At 36.6% G+C, this 17,790-nt stretch overlaps 3 protein-coding genes across 8 annotated transcripts; 2 read left to right on the forward strand and 1 right to left on the reverse strand.

Annotated features, from left to right (window-relative positions):
• The first annotated feature begins 1,622 nt into the window (after positions 1-1,622).
• On the forward strand, positions 1,623-6,563 carry LOC105122216 (pentatricopeptide repeat-containing protein ELI1, chloroplastic-like). Of its 6 annotated transcripts, XM_011021204.1 has the most exons (5): positions 1,623-3,610; positions 3,728-3,867; positions 5,641-5,709; positions 6,133-6,452; positions 6,533-6,563. In XM_011021204.1, exon 1 carries the CDS (start codon positions 1,723-1,725, stop codon positions 3,529-3,531), a length of 1,809 nt encoding a protein of 602 aa, XP_011019506.1. In that variant the 5' UTR covers positions 1,623-1,722; the 3' UTR covers positions 3,532-3,610; positions 3,728-3,867; positions 5,641-5,709; positions 6,133-6,452; positions 6,533-6,563. The 6 variants fall into 6 exon arrangements, with proteins under 6 accessions (XP_011019506.1, XP_011019504.1, XP_011019503.1 ...); XM_011021202.1 differs by lacking the exons at positions 6,133-6,452; positions 6,533-6,563 and adding an exon at positions 4,769-4,815 and having other exon boundaries at positions 5,641-5,903; XM_011021206.1 differs by lacking the exons at positions 6,133-6,452; positions 6,533-6,563 and having other exon boundaries at positions 1,625-1,998; positions 2,163-3,610; positions 5,641-5,903.
• Positions 6,564-12,405: 5,842 nt separating this feature from the next.
• Positions 12,406-14,139, forward strand: LOC105122217 (probable inactive poly [ADP-ribose] polymerase SRO2). The gene is made up of 2 exons (XM_011021207.1): positions 12,406-12,991; positions 13,456-14,139. Exons 1-2 carry the CDS (start codon positions 12,537-12,539, stop codon positions 13,991-13,993), a joined length of 993 nt encoding a protein of 330 aa, XP_011019509.1. The 5' UTR covers positions 12,406-12,536; the 3' UTR covers positions 13,994-14,139.
• A 1,086-nt stretch (positions 14,140-15,225) lies between these two features.
• Positions 15,226-17,744, reverse strand: LOC105122218 (probable inactive poly [ADP-ribose] polymerase SRO2). The gene is made up of 5 exons (XM_011021208.1): positions 17,081-17,744; positions 16,530-16,849; positions 16,165-16,321; positions 15,720-15,854; positions 15,226-15,619 (listed from the first exon to the last, which is right to left on the reverse strand). Exons 1-3 carry the CDS (start codon positions 17,377-17,379, stop codon positions 16,269-16,271), a joined length of 672 nt encoding a protein of 223 aa, XP_011019510.1. The 5' UTR covers positions 17,380-17,744; the 3' UTR covers positions 15,226-15,619; positions 15,720-15,854; positions 16,165-16,268.
• Positions 17,745-17,790: the final 46 nt, after the last annotated feature.

Raw genomic sequence — 17,790 nt, forward strand, 5'->3', positions numbered from 1 at the left:
GACATTAGGATTTATTATCACTTCTTTCTGAAACCAGAAAGCGAAACAAGAACTGTGGAGTATTTGTTTCTTTGTATTTATGTTCAACATTAATCTAAAGTAATTCAAGTCTAATGGAAATTCATGCAGGTATTTGGGGAGCAAACTTCATTCTGAAACGTGTGAAGAGAATTTGTTTCCGCTTGGATTTATGTTAAGCGTCGATTACTCTGCCAAATTTATTATTCTCCCAATTTATTGATGATCCCAGTACAACATTAAGCTAGAGAGATTCAAGTCCAATGAATATTTAGTTCGAATGGAAGATTATTTCAAGTAGCTGATGGCTGATGCTGCTATTTTAAATCCGAGTATGTGATCTGTTGTTAGAAAACATGAAGCTAAGTTGCAACGGTGTGGCTTCTTGCGAGCTAGAAATCTAATTATTAGGATGGTGGTTCTGAGGTATTAAGAATTGAGAAACCAATCGAGAGATAAAGAGCGATAGAATTTGGGAGAATAGAAATGTGATTGTTAGCGGTGATTGTTTTAAAAAATATAATATACATTTTTTAAAGTTAAAAAGTCTTTTGTATAGGCTCCACATAAAAAGAAAAAAAAAACTAAAGCCACCTTCAAACCTAAAATCCTAACGCATTGCAAAATGGTTTTGCAAAAATATTTTTAATTAAAAATATATTAAAATAAAATTTTTTAGATTTTTTATTTCTTTTTTATAATAGCATAATATATCAAAATCATTAAAAATCATATAAAAAATATTAATTTAATTTTTTTAAATAAAAAATATTTTAAAAATAAAGTTAAAACACGTGCCATATGTAGGCCTTCATCCTTTTTTATTTCTAAAATGAAGTAGAATTGGAATATTAATTTGAATTCAAATGATTCAAACATGATTATTGTTTTTTTACATCTGATTTAGAACCAAATTACATGTGAGACTTGAATTATAATTTATTATAATTTTTATATTTAAAATAAAATATTATGTTATAAAATTAAATTCAATTATACTATTTGGAATAATTATGGAAATGAACTAAATTAAAATTTTTAATTATTTTACCCTTAAATCATTTTTTTGTTTGAAAACCGTTTGAAAAGAGAGTTGAAGCATATTACAAAATAGAAGCTTAGTCTATCAAACACTTTTATTTCTAAAATGAATAGAATTGGAAGAGGAATTTGAATTTGTTCCTTCCTTTTTTATTTTATTGTCTTGGAACATAAGAAATGAAAATAATAAAGACATGTCTTTTGTATTTTTTATTTTAAAATAACATAAATTCATTTCAAAACTATCCTAAAAATATATATTTTTTATATATACTTTTTTATTTTTTCAAGTAAAAATATTTTATCATTTCTGTTCTGAAATATCAATTAAAAAAAACTAAGTTAAAATATAATTTTAAAAAATTAAAGTAGATAAGAATTTCATTTTTAGGAATCTAAGTATAAAAAACTAAACTCTTTTTTTCAATTGAAGAAACTTTCCACCCTTTAGAAATTGAATTAATTCAGAGAGAAAAAAATCGAGCCAAAATGAAAAGTAAAAGTATTTTTTTTCTCAATTTGTTTTGGGTTAAATTGAATTTTTTTGACAAAAAAAAATATGAAAAACTCAATGTATTACATTCCAATCCCGCCATCCTTACCTGCTTTTTAAAAATATAGTTAAACATTACCAGAAGTTAGTCCTCCGCACAAACTCGACGAATGATTTTGCCTCGAAACCTTGTATCCTTATCCCAAACAAAGCAAGCCCATGCTCGCATCATTGTCTCCGGTCTTGCAGGCAAAGCATCCCTTATGGGCCATCTCCTTTCTTTCCTTGCTGTATTCCCTTCCAGCCCTTTTAATTACTCCCTTTCAATTTACCGTACAATCAAAAACCCAAACGTTTTTGCCTCCAATAACATGATTCGGTGCTTTGCCAAGAGCGACTCGCCTCTACAATCACTTGCTCTTTACTCTCGTGTCTTAAGAAACTGTGTAAGACCCAATAACTATAGTTTTACTTTTCTCTTGCAAGCTTGTAGTAAGGGCTTGGGTTTGGATGAAGGGGTTCAAGTTCATGGGCATGTGCTTAAACTTGGTTTTGGTGAGGATGTTTATGTGAGAAATGCATTGATCCATTTATATTCTTCTTGTTGTAGAACTGAGAGTTCAAAACAAGTGTTTGATGAAAGTCCGCGTCATTGTGACGTTGTTACTTGGAATGCAATGTTGGCTGGTTTTGCAAGAGATGGGCAGGTTAGTGTTGTACAGAAATTGTTTGATGAAATGCCTGAAAGAGATGTCATTTCGTGGAATACGATGCTTATGGCCTATGTTCATAATGGGAAGCTTGAAGAAGCCTTAGAGTGTTTTAAGAGGATGACAGATAGTGGGTTAGTACCAGATGAGGCCACGTTGGTGACAATGCTCTCAACATCAGCACAATTAAGTTTGCTTGAACATGGTCAGTCGATACATTCGATTATAGATTCTTTGAGTCTTCCAATGACTATTAGCATCGGGACTGCACTTCTGGACATGTATGCAAAATGTGGATGCATTGAACAGTCTAGGCTTTTGTTTGAAAACATGCCTCGAAGAGATGTTTCTACATGGAATGTCATGATTTGTGGATTGGCCTCGCATGGACTTGGAAAGGATGCTCTCACACTCTTTGAGAGGTTCGTAAATGAAGGACTTCATCCCATGAATGTAACCTTTGTGGGGGTTCTGAATGCTTGTAGTCGAGCAGGTTTGGTTAAGGAGGGCAGACATTATTTTCAGATGATGACAGATAGCTATGGCATTGAGCCGGAGATGGAGCATTATGGCTGCATGGTTGATCTCTTAGGACGAGCTGGTTTAGTATTTGAGGCTATCAAAGTGATTGAGAGCATGGCTATCTCACCAGACCCGGTGTTGTGGGCAATGGTTCTGTGTGCTTGTAGGATTCATGGATTAGCAGAATTGGGTGAAGAAATTGGGAATAGACTAATAGAACTGGACCCAACCTATGATGGACATTATGTGCAATTAGCTAGTATTTATGCCAATTCCAGGAAATGGGAAGATGTAGTTAGAGTTCGAAGATTGATGGCTGAGAGAAACACTAGTAAAGTTGCAGGTTGGAGCTTGATAGAAGCCCGAGGAAAAGTACATCGATTTGTTGCAGGGCATAGAGAGCATGAGCAGTCTCTAGAGATACAAAAGATGCTTGAAATAATTGATACTCGGTTAGCAGCAGCTGGCTATGTTCCCAATGTTTCACCTGTCTTACATGATATTGCAGAGGAAGAAAAGGAGAATGCAATTAAGGTGCACAGTGAGAGGTTAGCTATTGCATTTGGTCTTCTGGTTACAGGGCCTGGAAGTTGCATTCGGATTGTGAAGAACCTGAGGGTTTGTTGGGATTGTCATGAGGTGACCAAGATGATATCAAGAGTGTTTGGAAGGGAGATAATTGTAAGGGATGGGAGCAGATTTCATCATTTTAAGGAAGGGAAATGCTCATGTCTAGATTATTGGTAGAGTAAAAGTATTCGTTGTTAGTTTGTTTTCTTTCATTAGGTCTTTGCTGGAAGTTTTCAGCTTAATCTCTGTGTGGCAGGTAATAAGGATGAACGAACCTTTCTTCTTTGCATTTTTATTGTAACATCCATTTTGCTACGCAAGTCACTGCTAGGTGATCCGTAACTCTGCCTCTGTTTGATTTGACTATTGCCAGGTGCAGCGTAGCTGGACCCAATTCTGGGAAAATTGCGAAGCTGCAAATGCATTAACTTCCAGCATAAAAGTAGCTACCCTATTTATAGCATGGAATGAAAGGAGTTGTCTTGTTAGCAATGTAAAGGTTAGGGTTTTCAGGTTGGTGTACCGTCCTGGCGCTATCATGATTTATCTTGGCTGTCTTGTTGACAGGCCATCTTATTTATACCTTCATAAAGATATTTCATTTGGACTGTTAGCAGCATCATTTTTGGTTATGTTTCTTCCAATGTGTAATATTCGTTACATAATGATGGGGCAGCAAATTTTCCAATTTTACCAATTGGTGCCATATGCCACCCACAAACTCTCTGCATAATGCAGTAGTAAGCCTTATTAACAGTGGAACAGGCTATTTCGTAATGATTTTGTGAAATCTTATTTCTGAAGTAGCATATATTATAAATAGAATGCCTTTATTTTATCTTAATGTCAAAAGAGAGGAAACCTATGAAGAGAGTTTTGCCTCGTTCAAGATAGTGCTGACTTTTGTATTATTTTTGGTGCTAGAATGATCAGCAATAGATCATGTTGCAAATTATCTTTAGAAGATTCTTTTACATAGTTGCAATCATCTCGTAGCTTGTATTTTAAACAGAGCTATAATTATTGCTCGTTAGAATTTAATTAGATTTGCCCATAGATGTTTGTATGCAAAAGTATGTTTACTGGCTTGAATTTGATTCAAGTGTATTGGCAAGTTGTTTGATCAGACATTTCCATAAGGTAACGATTGTATATAATCTGTGCTATTTTAGATTCATTAGCTATTTTTGTTACTTCTGTGTTCTGAGTTAAAAACAAAGTACTAACAATTTTCCAACGGAGAGTACTTTTGGCACAACTTCATCAAGTTCTTTTGTGAATTAAATGACTAAATACTCTCTTTTTCAGCGGATTTGGTAATTGCATTGATTCTGACCAGATATTGTTCATCATTCATTTCTGTTCAAGTTCCAGTTAGATATCAGAGTTAACAATAGAGGTATATGACATGCAGATTTTGGGTTTTCTGCACAGTTAACAAGAACAATATCTAGGAGAAAGGTACTGCATCGTATTCATCTTAGCTTTCCTCTTCAACTAGTATAGAGTGTCGCTTATTGGAATGTGCCTTGTGGATTTTCTTTTTATCATTTATTGTTAGGTTTCTTGTTTCAGGATCTATTCCTCGCTAAACACGTAATATGCACATGTATGTTTTTTGTCTGTTAAACTATTGTGAAGGAAGAGATGTATGTTTTTTGTCTGTTAAACTATTGTGAAGGAAGAGCAAATAATTGCTATTGCAGAATAGTGGATTGGCAGAAACTGTTGTTGGAGTTCATAGAAAATGATAATAGATCACAATTCATTTGTTAAATTAAAACAATTTAAATCTATGTTCAACTCATTGAAAATTAAAATAAATAAACAAATGAACCCCTTATCTGATTGAAAAATAAACTTTCATTTTATTGCTTTCTGTAGTGGCCTTTTATCTTGGACCAAGAGAGAAACTATTTAGAAGATGGAGACATCACCATTGAATCCTCTAGGAACGAGTGGTGTGGTTTCCCTTGTGGTTATCATTCCTAGATGGCTCATCTGCAATGGCCATTTTGGGCCACAGACCTGTTGACTGTCCTTTTATTTTCCGAAGTTTTCTAATTCAAGTTGGTAGCATTTGTTGGATGACTGGAATTTATCTTCCTTTCCTGATATATTCATTTAACCATTTCTTTTTTGCAATTTAAGTTCATGGGATTCTTTGGATGACTGGAACTCATCATCTTCTGATATTTATCATTTAACCATTTTTGCTTTGTGCTGGCATTCGATTATGAATGAAAAATTTGTTCAGCAATGTGCTAATTCGGTTAACAAATACAGAATTTTGTAGGAACAACATTCTGGACAGCTCCGGAGGTGATTCAGAATTCAGAAGGATACAATGAGAAGGTACTGTTCAAGACTTGGAGACTTTTTTTCATTTAAATTATAAACAGTGTTGAGAGTGGTTTGTTTGTTCAGTGATTGTAACAGAATTTGTTATTTATGTTCAAAACAGTCCTCCATGTTGAAAAAGATGCAATTTGTTGGCTGTAATATGTAAATTCTCTCTTTTAAATAAGATTTCAGTGAAGATTTATAATTAGAATGAATAAGTGCTTCTTTAGTATCACGTAGATGTGTATGTGTAAAAAATCCAAGTAAATCGAGTTGCTTTTGATGTCTGGTTCACATAAACAACCAAGCTCATTCATTTGTGAAAGCATTTAATTGTCGTTGTGCTAATCACTGAACCTGAAAAGAGAGTTTTAATGCTACGGTATGCTATGACCTTGTTAAAGAAGGCAAAAAAATCTAATAAGTTTGCTACAGCTTGCTATTCTGCAGTCAAAATGGTGGTCCTAACCAGTCAGTCTATAATCTCTAGCATCAAGAGATCACTTGGTAGGGAATGGATGATTTGAATGAGGCATATTCAGACTGGCTGGCGAATCGATAATCATTGAAAAAGAGATAAAAGCAAAAGTACACAGAAATCATAACTATGAGGACAGAAAGAACAACAATGAGCAAAAAAATAGGACAACAATCCTCTTCTCTTGCTTTTGATGCCCTTCAAGTCTTCAAACATGGACAGAAAGACAATACACAAATAGCTTCTGCTAAAAGTTTGTAGAGGAGTATGGAAACAGGTGTTACATTAGTAACTCTCAGAATTTACATGAGCATCTTCTGTTTAATGCTATCTTATCAGTTAAACTTCTTCTGGCAGTTACGTTACTATGAAGAGAGTCAGAAATTAGCAGCTACGAGCATGAATTAATAAATTGAGAAGTGTTCACTAAAGAAATAGAAAAAAGACGACTGGAAATCTCCAAGCGCAGCTTCCTTGGACATCACCAGCCAGCCCTCCTCTTGAGGGAGAGAAATGAGAAAAAAATGGTATCAGCGGTAACGCTCCATGTGGAAAGGATTTGAAATCAGAATCTCATTTTCTTGAATCGGACCTGTCTGCATTTGCAAAAATGACCCTGAGCAATTGGTAAGGCTGGAATCAGAAACTCCACGTTCAAGATAGTAATCAATAGCATCAGCAGTGAAGGATGGATCAATAGTTGGTGTAGCCTGAACCCAATAAGCGCTAGCCTCTGCTGTTTCCCGAGTTGCTGGAACGCCATCTTCCTCGTCACAGTAACCACTCAAATCTAGCAGCCCAAAAATTTCTGGATGGAAAACATCATACTCTGTTGCAGCAGCATCCCAGTCAACGTCACTTGGCTGCAAGTTCTCTGCGGGATCTAACGTGAATACAGTTGGTGGTGCAGCAGTGCAAGTGGATGTAATACCTGAATCAGCATCCATCAAATCATTTTCAAGCACAGCTAATGGTTCACAATAAAAAGACTCGAAAATGTCGGGTTGCACGCCATTATCATGGACTGGTTCAAGCTCCAAGTGCAGCTGCTGGTTTTCCACTTGAGATATGATTTTTGCTGCCCCGTTGAAACCCATGATTCGTTGCTTCTGGGCTTCTTCTTCAACCCTGGGCTTTTGAAACATGGTGTTTGTTGCATCATAAAGACCGTCAGCATACCTCTTCCTCTTTTTTGTGGTTGTGGTTGTTGTTTGTACTTTCTCGGAGGCTTGGACTTCTTTCCTTTTCAATTGACACAAGACAGTTTGTTCGGAAAGGGATGGCAGACTGTACTCAAACATGAACCAGGAGCCGTTTTGGTCAGATTTAGGATTATGGTACGTGAATTGCTTTTTGATGGCTGCGACTTGGCAAGTGTGGTCGATAGAGACATTGAAAGGAGGGTGTTTGCACTCCTGGTGCCATGTTCCAGGACCACGGCAGATTTTGCGGACAAAGTTCTTGCCTTTCTTAGTGAGGTGTGTGAAGAAGAAGAGATCCTCGCCATGGCGTTTGGGGAAGGAGTCCCAGATTTGCCAAGGTTCTCTGGCGTGGTCGCCAAAGAGGGGACAATCTCTAACCGGAACATTGATGGCGGTGAAGAGATCAGGGTCAGTGATTTTTTTATAAAGATAGAATCGAACCAGTTCTTGATCATCGGGGTGGAATCGATAACCATGAGGCATTTGTGGGGTTATCGTTTCTGGGTTTTGTAATATCGACATGGCCATTCTGCCAAAGCTAAGATCGTGTATTTGGATTAGATAAAGAGAAGGAATTGATGAGGATCGGATTCAAACGAAAGAGAGAAACTTCATCGATGAATAGATGGATGGATAAACAGGGAAGACCAGAGTAAGATTTGACAGACAGGGGCAAGGCTACTTACTTCCTTTCTTGATGATCAAGAAAGAAAGAAAGCATAATTGGCCGCAACAGGGAGGGAGAGAAGAGATTATAAAACCCTAAAAATTTTCAGAAAGAAAAACGGAAACTCGTAATTGAAAAGCAAAGCCCATGAATTGAAATCTATACAAGAAAAAACGGTTTGTTTGTTGAGGCGGAGGCGGTAGCGGTTCAACGGTAACTAGATTTCGAAATTTTTTATATTAATCTGTTGTTGCTGACGTGGAAAAGGTATTATGGAGGCAAACGTGGTACGGTACCGTACTAAAGTACACATTCCAAGTTACTAGAATAGAAGCTTGATAAAGGGAGTTGGATTGGATGATGATCATGGATGGCTGGGGACTTCGGGTCTTTCACATTTGTGGGCTCCATTAAAAAACTTTTTCGTGGGTCCCAATAAGTGGAATTCCCTTTTGTCCTGGGTTTGATGGTATCAGGATTTAATGACTCTCTTGCTGTGCCGTCATTGATTGCTAGGGTAGGGTTTGTTGTTCTTGCAATCAATTGGCAGTCATTGTTAAGAACCTTGTGAACTTAATGGGTCTTGCTGTCTCCTTTACTTGCTTGTAGTTCCTACTATTGTTGTTTGCTTAGGCATACGTTGTGTGGAGTAAGATTTGGTTTTGATGTAGAAGAATGAGGTCTCGAGTAGGATTCGATGCCGTGAAGGGTTAATTATGAACCAGAGAGGTTTAAAGGGAGTGCTCTGTAATTTTGGACACAGGTTGGGTTAAATTGTGCTGTTTTAGTTTCTTTATACTGTAACTGTTTGATGAAATGCCAGAGAGTGCAGGAGAGAGTGGATTTTGGTTTCCCTTCAATTCCAACTACACAGGTTACTCCTTTTCTTTCTTTCGTTTTTTTTTTTCTTTTTAAATTTTTTTTGAATGAATTGCAAGAAAGTATTTCTAATGTGCTACTCGTCTTCTCAGTGATGCTTATCTTCAGGTTTTTGGTGGCGTGTGTGTTGTTCTGTTTATTACCTCCAGACAGGCAGCAGTGGTGATTATTTTTATTGTTTCATTGTTGGGAAGCAGTTGATTGTCATAGTCTATTCCATCAGGCTATTGAATTGGACGCATTAGTTGGAATGCAAACCAGGGAACAGGATAGCATTGCATATTCAGAATTTTATATGCTGATGGAAAAGAATGGCGCTTTCATAAGATGAAGTTTGAACAGGGTTTCCCAAAAGTGCTTTCCCATGGGGCTTTTCTTGACCCTTCCAGGGGCTTCCTGGTTGGTGACTGTTGCATATTTGGAGTGGAAGTTTTTGCTATCAAAAGCTCTCATCAAGGGGAGCATCTTTTGTTGGCGAAAGAACCACAATATGTTTGGAAGATTGACAAGTTTTCAGCTCTGGAGGATCTGTTTTTGCATAAGATTTAATGGTACGTATGCATTCAAATTTGGATGGATTAGATCTATATTATCACTTGAATAAGATTTAATGGCACCCTCCCCTCTCTTTCTAATTAACATATCAGAGTGCCATTATATTACTAGCTGAGATCTGATAACATGATGATCATAAGAATTTTGCTCGAGGCTGATGTTTTTTGTAAAAATCATCTTGTACTGATCCAGGAGGCTCATACATGTCGCAAGGGACGCTCAAGGACAGCAGAACACGCCTAGCTCTTCTTCTCGCATTAGGGATGATCCCGAAGCTGTTCAAGCCAGGAAGAAAGTGTACGTGAAATGTACGACAGAGAACAAGTGACCACAAAAACAGAAATCACCACGAAAGCATATGCGATTCATGTAATGGGATTTCTGTCACTTAATAATCAATATTCGTAAACTTCATTCAGTGACCACCACCCATGGAGAAAGCAGCTGACAAACTTGGAGAAATTAAATAATGACAGATCATTCAGTGATTGACAATGAAGTTTTGTTTGGCGCTTGGCCCTTGCCCCTTGCCCCTTGGACTGTTCCTTTAAAACCAGGTATAGTAGAGGGTGAGGTTACCTTGTGAGTGCGGAAATGGCATGAAATATGGCGAGGTTTCATAATGTTAACCTCCTCGCCTTCGAAGAGAAGGCAAGAAGATCTAAAAGAAATGAATTGCTGAGATGTTTTTGTGTGATATCGCTCGTGAATCAAATGGTTTATTGCAAAAACTGGATAGTTGCATGGTGAGCTTGAGGTCCAAAAGCAGTCATCTTCTTCAAGTTCATTTCTCCCAACTGTTTACTCGGCTCTGGAATTGAAATTATTATCTCAATCCAAAAAAAAACAAAAGAAGAAGAAGCTCCACCTGAAAGTATATGACTACGCACAGTTCATCCCCAACTGTCCTCCATTTCCATCAAATAATTCAAAAATTTTAACAACCTAGAATCCTGTACAACTATACATGAGATTATATATCTCTTAAACGTGTTTGGCTTGGCAGGTTTATTTGGGACTCGGGGCTCTTAATCTAGTAAGGTTTTTTTGAAGAAAAAAGATCGTTTTGATTTCTTAAAAAAATTGAGTTAATTTGTTCGATCCATAACCTAGATCTTATTCCGAATCTACTATTATCGAGTTGAGTTTTAAATTTCAGTTTCAAAATCACAGAAAGCATATCATCAGGTGATAGTTTAGGCATTATTTAATCAGGATAATGTCAAGTACCATGAAAGAACAATAATCCAAAGCTCACCTGCAGTAGCGTCCATGGCTCGATCCACCTCCACTTGGACAAGTTAAACTCAAATTTACAATCACCTAAATGTCAGAAGCAAATACAAAACGTAAGAACATGAACCCGAGAGTAAGGCCATCTAGTCTATCATGCCTAAATGCATGTCCTAGCTACGCATCCTTGTCAGCCTCCATGTCTGAGATGGAGCCGATCATCTCCAAGAAAATACCCTAACCAGGCATCTCATGTTCCTCAAAACAACCTGTCGTGGTGAGAGCTCAATGTATATATAATATATTCCTTGATTAGAAAAAGGATATATATATATATATATATATATATAGAAATCTAAAAGTACAAGAGATGAAAAATGATTTACTCTCTCTTGATTATGATTATGCTGCTCTTCCCTTTTTATCGCTCTCTCTTCTTGTTTTCCCCCTTTCCCCTCAAGATTTTTCTCCAGCCCTAATTTGATGTTATTGCACGGTGAGATCTATGCTCAAATTCGAAATCGAAAGACTAACTATATTAAGATATCAATGTATACATTTTCTATATATATATATATATAAACATTGCTTGAGTTGTTTGAAATTCGAATAACTGTTTTGAATTTATGTCTCAAGATTTTGAAGTGATCGTAGTTGTACAAGCGACTGCTGTTTTGTTTAAATAAATAAATAAAATGGTAACCAAAGGCGTGTATGAGGGATTAAGATCATCGAGTTGTATGGAACACGTACGTGTAGGATGCTTGAACAAAAATATTTTTAATTAAAAATATATTAAAATAATATTTTTATATATATCAACAACACATCAAAATCATAAAAAAATAATTTTTTAAATAAAATATATTTTAAAAAATATGTTAAACCACAAAAATGAATTCAAAGTTCAAAAGAGTTTGTGATGATATTATAATTAAAGCAAGATAACCAATGAAATATCTTAATTAAGGAAGACAACATGTAGCGAATCAAAAACATGGTTTTTTACCACCGTTGGATTTGGAAGAAATCAATGACTAAAAAATTGTGTGTTTTCCTACGAATGGAGGATTTTTTTGTCCATACTGGCGAGTGTGTGTGTGTGTCAGCTTCTTCTTCTTCTTTTATGGAAGAACTCGACTTAGTAAAAAAATAATTATTATAGATATTAAACATTGCTCGATTTAATTAAATAAATTAATATAATAAAATCATCATGATTCTAAATTTAACTCAGAATTTTAATTTTAAATGGTTTTATATTGATTTAGCCAGGTAAAAAATTTGGAAAATTAAAAACAACTAAAACAATTTAATTTTAAAAATAAATAATAAATTTATATTAACATCATGATCAAATGATTTTTTTTTATTTTTAACATTGGAATATTAAAATCACCAAAAAAATACAAAAAAAAACATTAATATAATATTTTAAAAAAATATATATTTTTTTAAAAAATATCTAAAAATAAAAACTACTGTAATCCCAAATAAATTCTAAAAATTCAATCCACACAAGGGTTTTTTTCCGATTAGATGCCGAATCGGTCAGACAACTATTACCTTGACCTTATTTAATAAACAACAAGGTCATTTGGGTAATTTAATCACTAGGAAAAGGCATGGCTGCCTCTTGGCTCTTGCAGTTCCTTCCTGCTCCTATTTGGGATTACAATAGAAAGAAAGAAACCGTGCCAAAAAAGCTTTACTTTAATAACGGTCCACCTGCCGTTATAAATATCCCTCTCTCTCTCCTCTCATTCCATCTCTGCTCACGAAGAAAAACCCTTCTCTCCCTTCCCAAAACCATAAAAGAATTACGATGGAAGAGCAAGATGATCAAGTGCCAATGACAGTAGAAGATTTCGACGGAGGAGAAGCTATTTTGGAGGACTCAGCTGGTTCTGAAACCGACGATCAACTCGCGCATTTCGCTGGACTGTTGAAGATTGGAGAAGAAACAAGGGAGTATGATGGAGTAAAGAAGACTTTTCTAACGGGAATGAAAGGGCATGCTAAAGACACACAGGTTGTTGCCATTTACAAGAACTCTGCTTCTACTTCGCCGATGAAGGCTAGGTTTGCTGCGTTTAAAGCTTTTGAACAGGTCGTTTCGCAAAAGAATGGAGGCCAAGGAAATGCAAATGTTAAGTATGGGTGGTATAGTGGGTCGAAGGAGGAAATTTCTCAGATCATTTCTCATGGTTTTGGTTGTTGTAATGGTCAATCACATGGCGTTGGTGTTTATTTGTCTCCTACTAGTTTTCTCCTTGATGGGTATGTTTTTCCTTCTTCTTTTTTTAGTACTAATGATTCTTTACTAAATGGTAATCAATACAGAGACTATATTTTCTTTGCTGTTCTTGTTAATCACTAGTCCTAATTGTTTGTTCAACAAAGGAGATTGAGAATCTGTGGGTTTCTGGATCAATTTGATGTTCTGGATATATGCATGTCACTCTTGTTTTGGATAGAAAATATTGAAATATAGTGAAAATATAAGGTGATCAAAATGGAAAAGTGATATTTCTTGACTTCATTTCATTTAAATCTTCAAAGGCTGTTGGTGGAAGTGAAATTGGAGTGGATGTGGATCATTATTCCTCGGTAGTGTATGCAGCATGCTTCTTCCTTTACGTATCCTTGTGTATTTCTGATCTGTGAGTCTTTTACCTTAGCAAATCTGTTTAGGATAAATCCTTTCGGCTTAAGAGTTACAGAATTAGTTTTTTTCACTGCAGGTTGGAATCTTCAAGGGCTGATGAAAATGACATGAGGCATATTTTGTTATGTAAAGTGATCATGGGGAAGATGGAAGTGATTCCGGCTGGTTCCAAGCAAAGATATCCAAGTTCAGGGGAGTTTGACTCCGGTGTTGACAATCTTGAAGCACCAAGAAGATTGGTTGTCTGGACCGCTTTCATGAATTCTCACATTCTTCCTGATTACATCATAAGGTTTAAGGCACCTTCTTCCACTACTTTGCTAATGAATCGGATCAGTGAAATAAGAAACCTGGGTTTTGTGAGTGTCTCTGCTCTACATCTCACAATGGTAAAGTTTTTGGGTCCTGCCAAGGGAGCCTTGATTTCCAGAACCTATGACGACTTTGTCAAACGTAAGGTCACTGGCGTGCAACTGTTCCAGGCTGTGAGGCAGATCGCTGGGGATGACCAGTTGTTGATTGAGATCTTTAAATCAAGCACAAACAAGCGTGTGAGACGAGCATCAAGGAGAACCTGTGCAGCTCAGGCAGCGGCTGAGCTGAGAAGGAGATAAGCAAGCTAGCATAGTGTTTGATTCAGATTGCATTCTATCAGGATTTTATGGATGCATCCAAGATTTTCAGTTTTATGCAGGAACTACAAGTTTGCTTGTTAGCTCTTATGTTTTTATTATATAGATATATAGATGTAATTGTGTTCGGTTGTTTTTGTCTTGTTGCTTGGAGTTTTTCCATGCTTTATAGCAGGATGTTCCAGTTGAAGTTGAATCTTGAGTGACAAAGTAACTTCATATATAACAAAAAAGAAACAAAGAGAAGTGCTTTGCTGACATATGGTGTTGTTCTGGTTATTGAAGTTGTCACAAGGTGCGACAGGCTTTATCGTCTCTTCATTCTGAATCCAGAAAGCAAAACATGAAAGTGCAAGAGGATTTGTTTCCTGAGATTTTTGTTCAAGCGTCTGTGTCAGGAATATCACTCCTTATTGATGACCAGTACAACAATAAGATAAAGAGATGCAAAACCTAATGCATTTCTAGCACTGGTGGTTGATTAATCTAAGAACTGGTTCTTAATGGAGATTCTCTTACATTGCTGACTCCGTTTTTGTAAATCTGAGAAGCAGATTGATTCTTGAAGCATCGAGTCGTCTTACTCTTTTTTTCTCATTAAAAAAGACTAGCTTGAAAAGAAAGGTGGCAGCAGTGAGGAGGTGGTATTGGCAGCTGGACTATGAGTTCCGAATGCGGACAAATATCTAGCCTGGTTATCTGGCTGAAAATAAGTCCTATACAGCACGAGGATCCAAGGTGAATACTGACCACCTGGCCTGTGGTGGTTGCAGAATGGCAAGTCACTGGCAGAGAGGAGGGATTTTGGGTTAAAATCCTACTGTTGATAAATAAGATGGAGAGCTAGACCAGATGATAATGTTGCGAGTTGCTAAGTTGTCAAAGCGCTACGAAAACTTGCACTTCTGTTTGTTTAGTGCATCTGGCTCTGGGTCCATGTCCACGCTCTTTTGCATGGCGTGGTAGAATGGTCGTGGTAGAATGACTGCGAATTTTGTGGGCTTTTCATGGTCTAAATTAAGACTAGCAGTGGTGAGCAATTGTGACCTGAACCGAACCCTGACCTGAGGATCGAGCAAGTTAGCTCAGGAAATGTGGCAGCCCACAAGGATGGAACAAACACTGTTCTCATTTCTGTGCCATTTAACGCATCATGGACTGGACACTGCAGTTCTAGCTGTGGACGATTAATTTTGTCTCGACTGCCTTGTACCTGTTCCAGGAAATAAGTTCTATCTTTCAGTAAGCCAATTCCAATTTCATTGGTACTTCATCTTTCAGGGATTATTATAGTCAAATCACCATTTTATAGCAACATTGGTACTTCTTTTCCGCCTGTCTGGATATTGACATCCATTACTCTGGAACTAAATGGATTTCTTGGAAGGTGATACAGGGTTTGATGTTCGCTTCCTTTTTTGAAGAAAAAGATGCTACCTACTTTCATGATTCTGGCATCAGAATGAAGTGATGAAGAAGCCTTATTACACCACAAACAACTCTGGTAACATGTTCTAGAAGAGGGCCATCAATAAGCTATGCAATTCCCTTCTGCTATCATTTGTTGACTCTGCCGCCATCCTTGCTGCTGGATGCGCTCGCCGCAGCCTGTTCCGGAATAGGGTGGTCAATATTTGTTTCGATATTCTCAGGCCATGTTAGCTCTATACAACAATGCAAACACAAAACTGAACTTAAAATGTATTACCATACTTCCCGTGAAATCCTAGATCCATTCAAAGCCCATGCTTGTCTTGTCAAACGTTTGCACAGAAGCAAGCCAAAATCTCAAGAATAATTGGATTGACTGTCATACAGGCCTATTTCTGCTTTGTCTCTATTTCTTACTCCATTTTCATGGTTGGCATGCAAGTGTGAAAAAAAAAATGATAAAAATAAGGCATGTGAAGGAACGAATAGATTTTTGTTATAAACAGAGCTCACTTATGATCACAAGCAATATTGATGAAACTATGATCTGTCTAATATAAAGTACAAGGATGGATTTTTGTTATAAAAATATCATTAACACGGCCAAGCATATGAACCAAAGCACCATGCGACGGTGTTAATCTGTTCAAACAGCATGTAGCAGGACAACAAAACCCTTCAGAAACATTAAAGATCAAAGAAATGAAAGAAAGTACACACACCTTGTCTATGCTGGATTTAATTATTGCAATCAATCGCCGGTCGTTCCCAATGATCCGCCTCTAGTCTGGATCATTTGCTCTTTTGTCTACAAGGCTTTTGTAAATCAAACCGCCTTGGCTGGACCAATAACAGTCGCCAGTATAGGAAACAAAGCAGGAAAAGTTAATCATGTAGACTGTGGTCAAGTAGTAAAATTTTAGAATTAAGAGGTACTTTCAGGTTTAAGTTTTTGGTTGTTTATACGATGATCACTGAAAACTTATATAATTATTAATTTTATTAACTTCAGGATTCATAAGATTAGTTGTATGACACAAATGACCCGAACACATAAATTAATTAAAAAAAAAAAAAAACAAAGCAGGAAAAGTCGAGGCACTTCCGTGGAAACTTAAAGAAATTCCAGGGAGTTCACTGATTTGATCTCTTGACAAAACAAAACCAAAAAACGGGGCCTTAAAAGTTATGTTGCAGGCAGGAGCAGGACAGATGTGAGAATTCATGAAAGCACTCCGCACAAGCAATCTTCTTGGTGCTTCAAGATCGTCAACACCGGTGTCAAATTCCACTGAACTCGGATATACTTGCTTCGAACCTGCCGGAATCACTTCCATATTCCCCATTGTCAAATAACATAACAGCATATACCTCATGCCATTTTCATCAGCAATTGTAAATTTCACCCTGCATTGAAGTGAATTAATTTACCCTAGAAAATCAGTCACGCCTCCTTCTTGGACAAACAAATTGCAACAAATAAATGTAAAATTAAATACAAAATCAAATTAGCAATAAATCAACACAACCCATTATCAGGAACAGTAAAACAAAAAATGGGCCGTGTCCTTAATTACCATTTAGCTATAAATTAAAGAAACATCAGAAATAAAAAAAAAGGGAATCAAAGAAACATACGCGTCAAGGAGAAACTCGAAAGGAGACAAATAAACACCAAGGCCGTGTGATTGACCATTACACCAACTAAAACCATAAGAAATTATTTGAATAATTTCCTCCTTTGAAGCACCAAACCAACCATGGTCAACCTTTGCATCTCCAAGGGCTCCTCTCTTCTGCAAAATCACCTTTTCAAAACTTGTAAGCACAAAAAACCTAGCTAGCTTGAGCGGAGTAAATCCCATGTTCTTGTGTAAGGCAATAAACTCAGTATCGTTAGCATATTGTTTTATGCCCATAAGGAATTGAGTCTTCATTGATACGTATTCCTATGTTTCTTTTCCAGTCTTGATCGTTCCTTTTCGAGCGAAATGCGTGAGTATATCGTGATGATCAGACGAATCTTCGGTTTTGGAGGTAGCAGCGTCGTCCAAAATATCTTCTTCGTCATAATCTTTTATTGTCATCGACACTTGCTCCTCCGTCTTCTTTCTTGACCAAAATCAAGATTTTAGTGTAGAAAAGGAGTGAAAAGAAGAGAGATTGAAATAAAAGACAGAAGGGTTCCTTTCTCTATATTTATTGCTCGACTCGAGAAGATTGTTACAGGTATGTACAGGTGTTAGTTTCAGTGTTGCAGTTACTGATCCAAACGGAAAGGGATGGGATTTCTGAAAGGTAGCCATGCCTTACTTCTATTTTATGGTTGGGATTCTGGAGTGATGAGA

The sequence above is a fragment of the Populus euphratica genome, unplaced genomic scaffold (assembly GCF_000495115.2).
Source record: "Populus euphratica unplaced genomic scaffold, PopEup_1.0 scaffold19.1, whole genome shotgun sequence".
Taxonomy (NCBI): Eukaryota; Viridiplantae; Streptophyta; class Magnoliopsida; order Malpighiales; family Salicaceae; genus Populus; species Populus euphratica.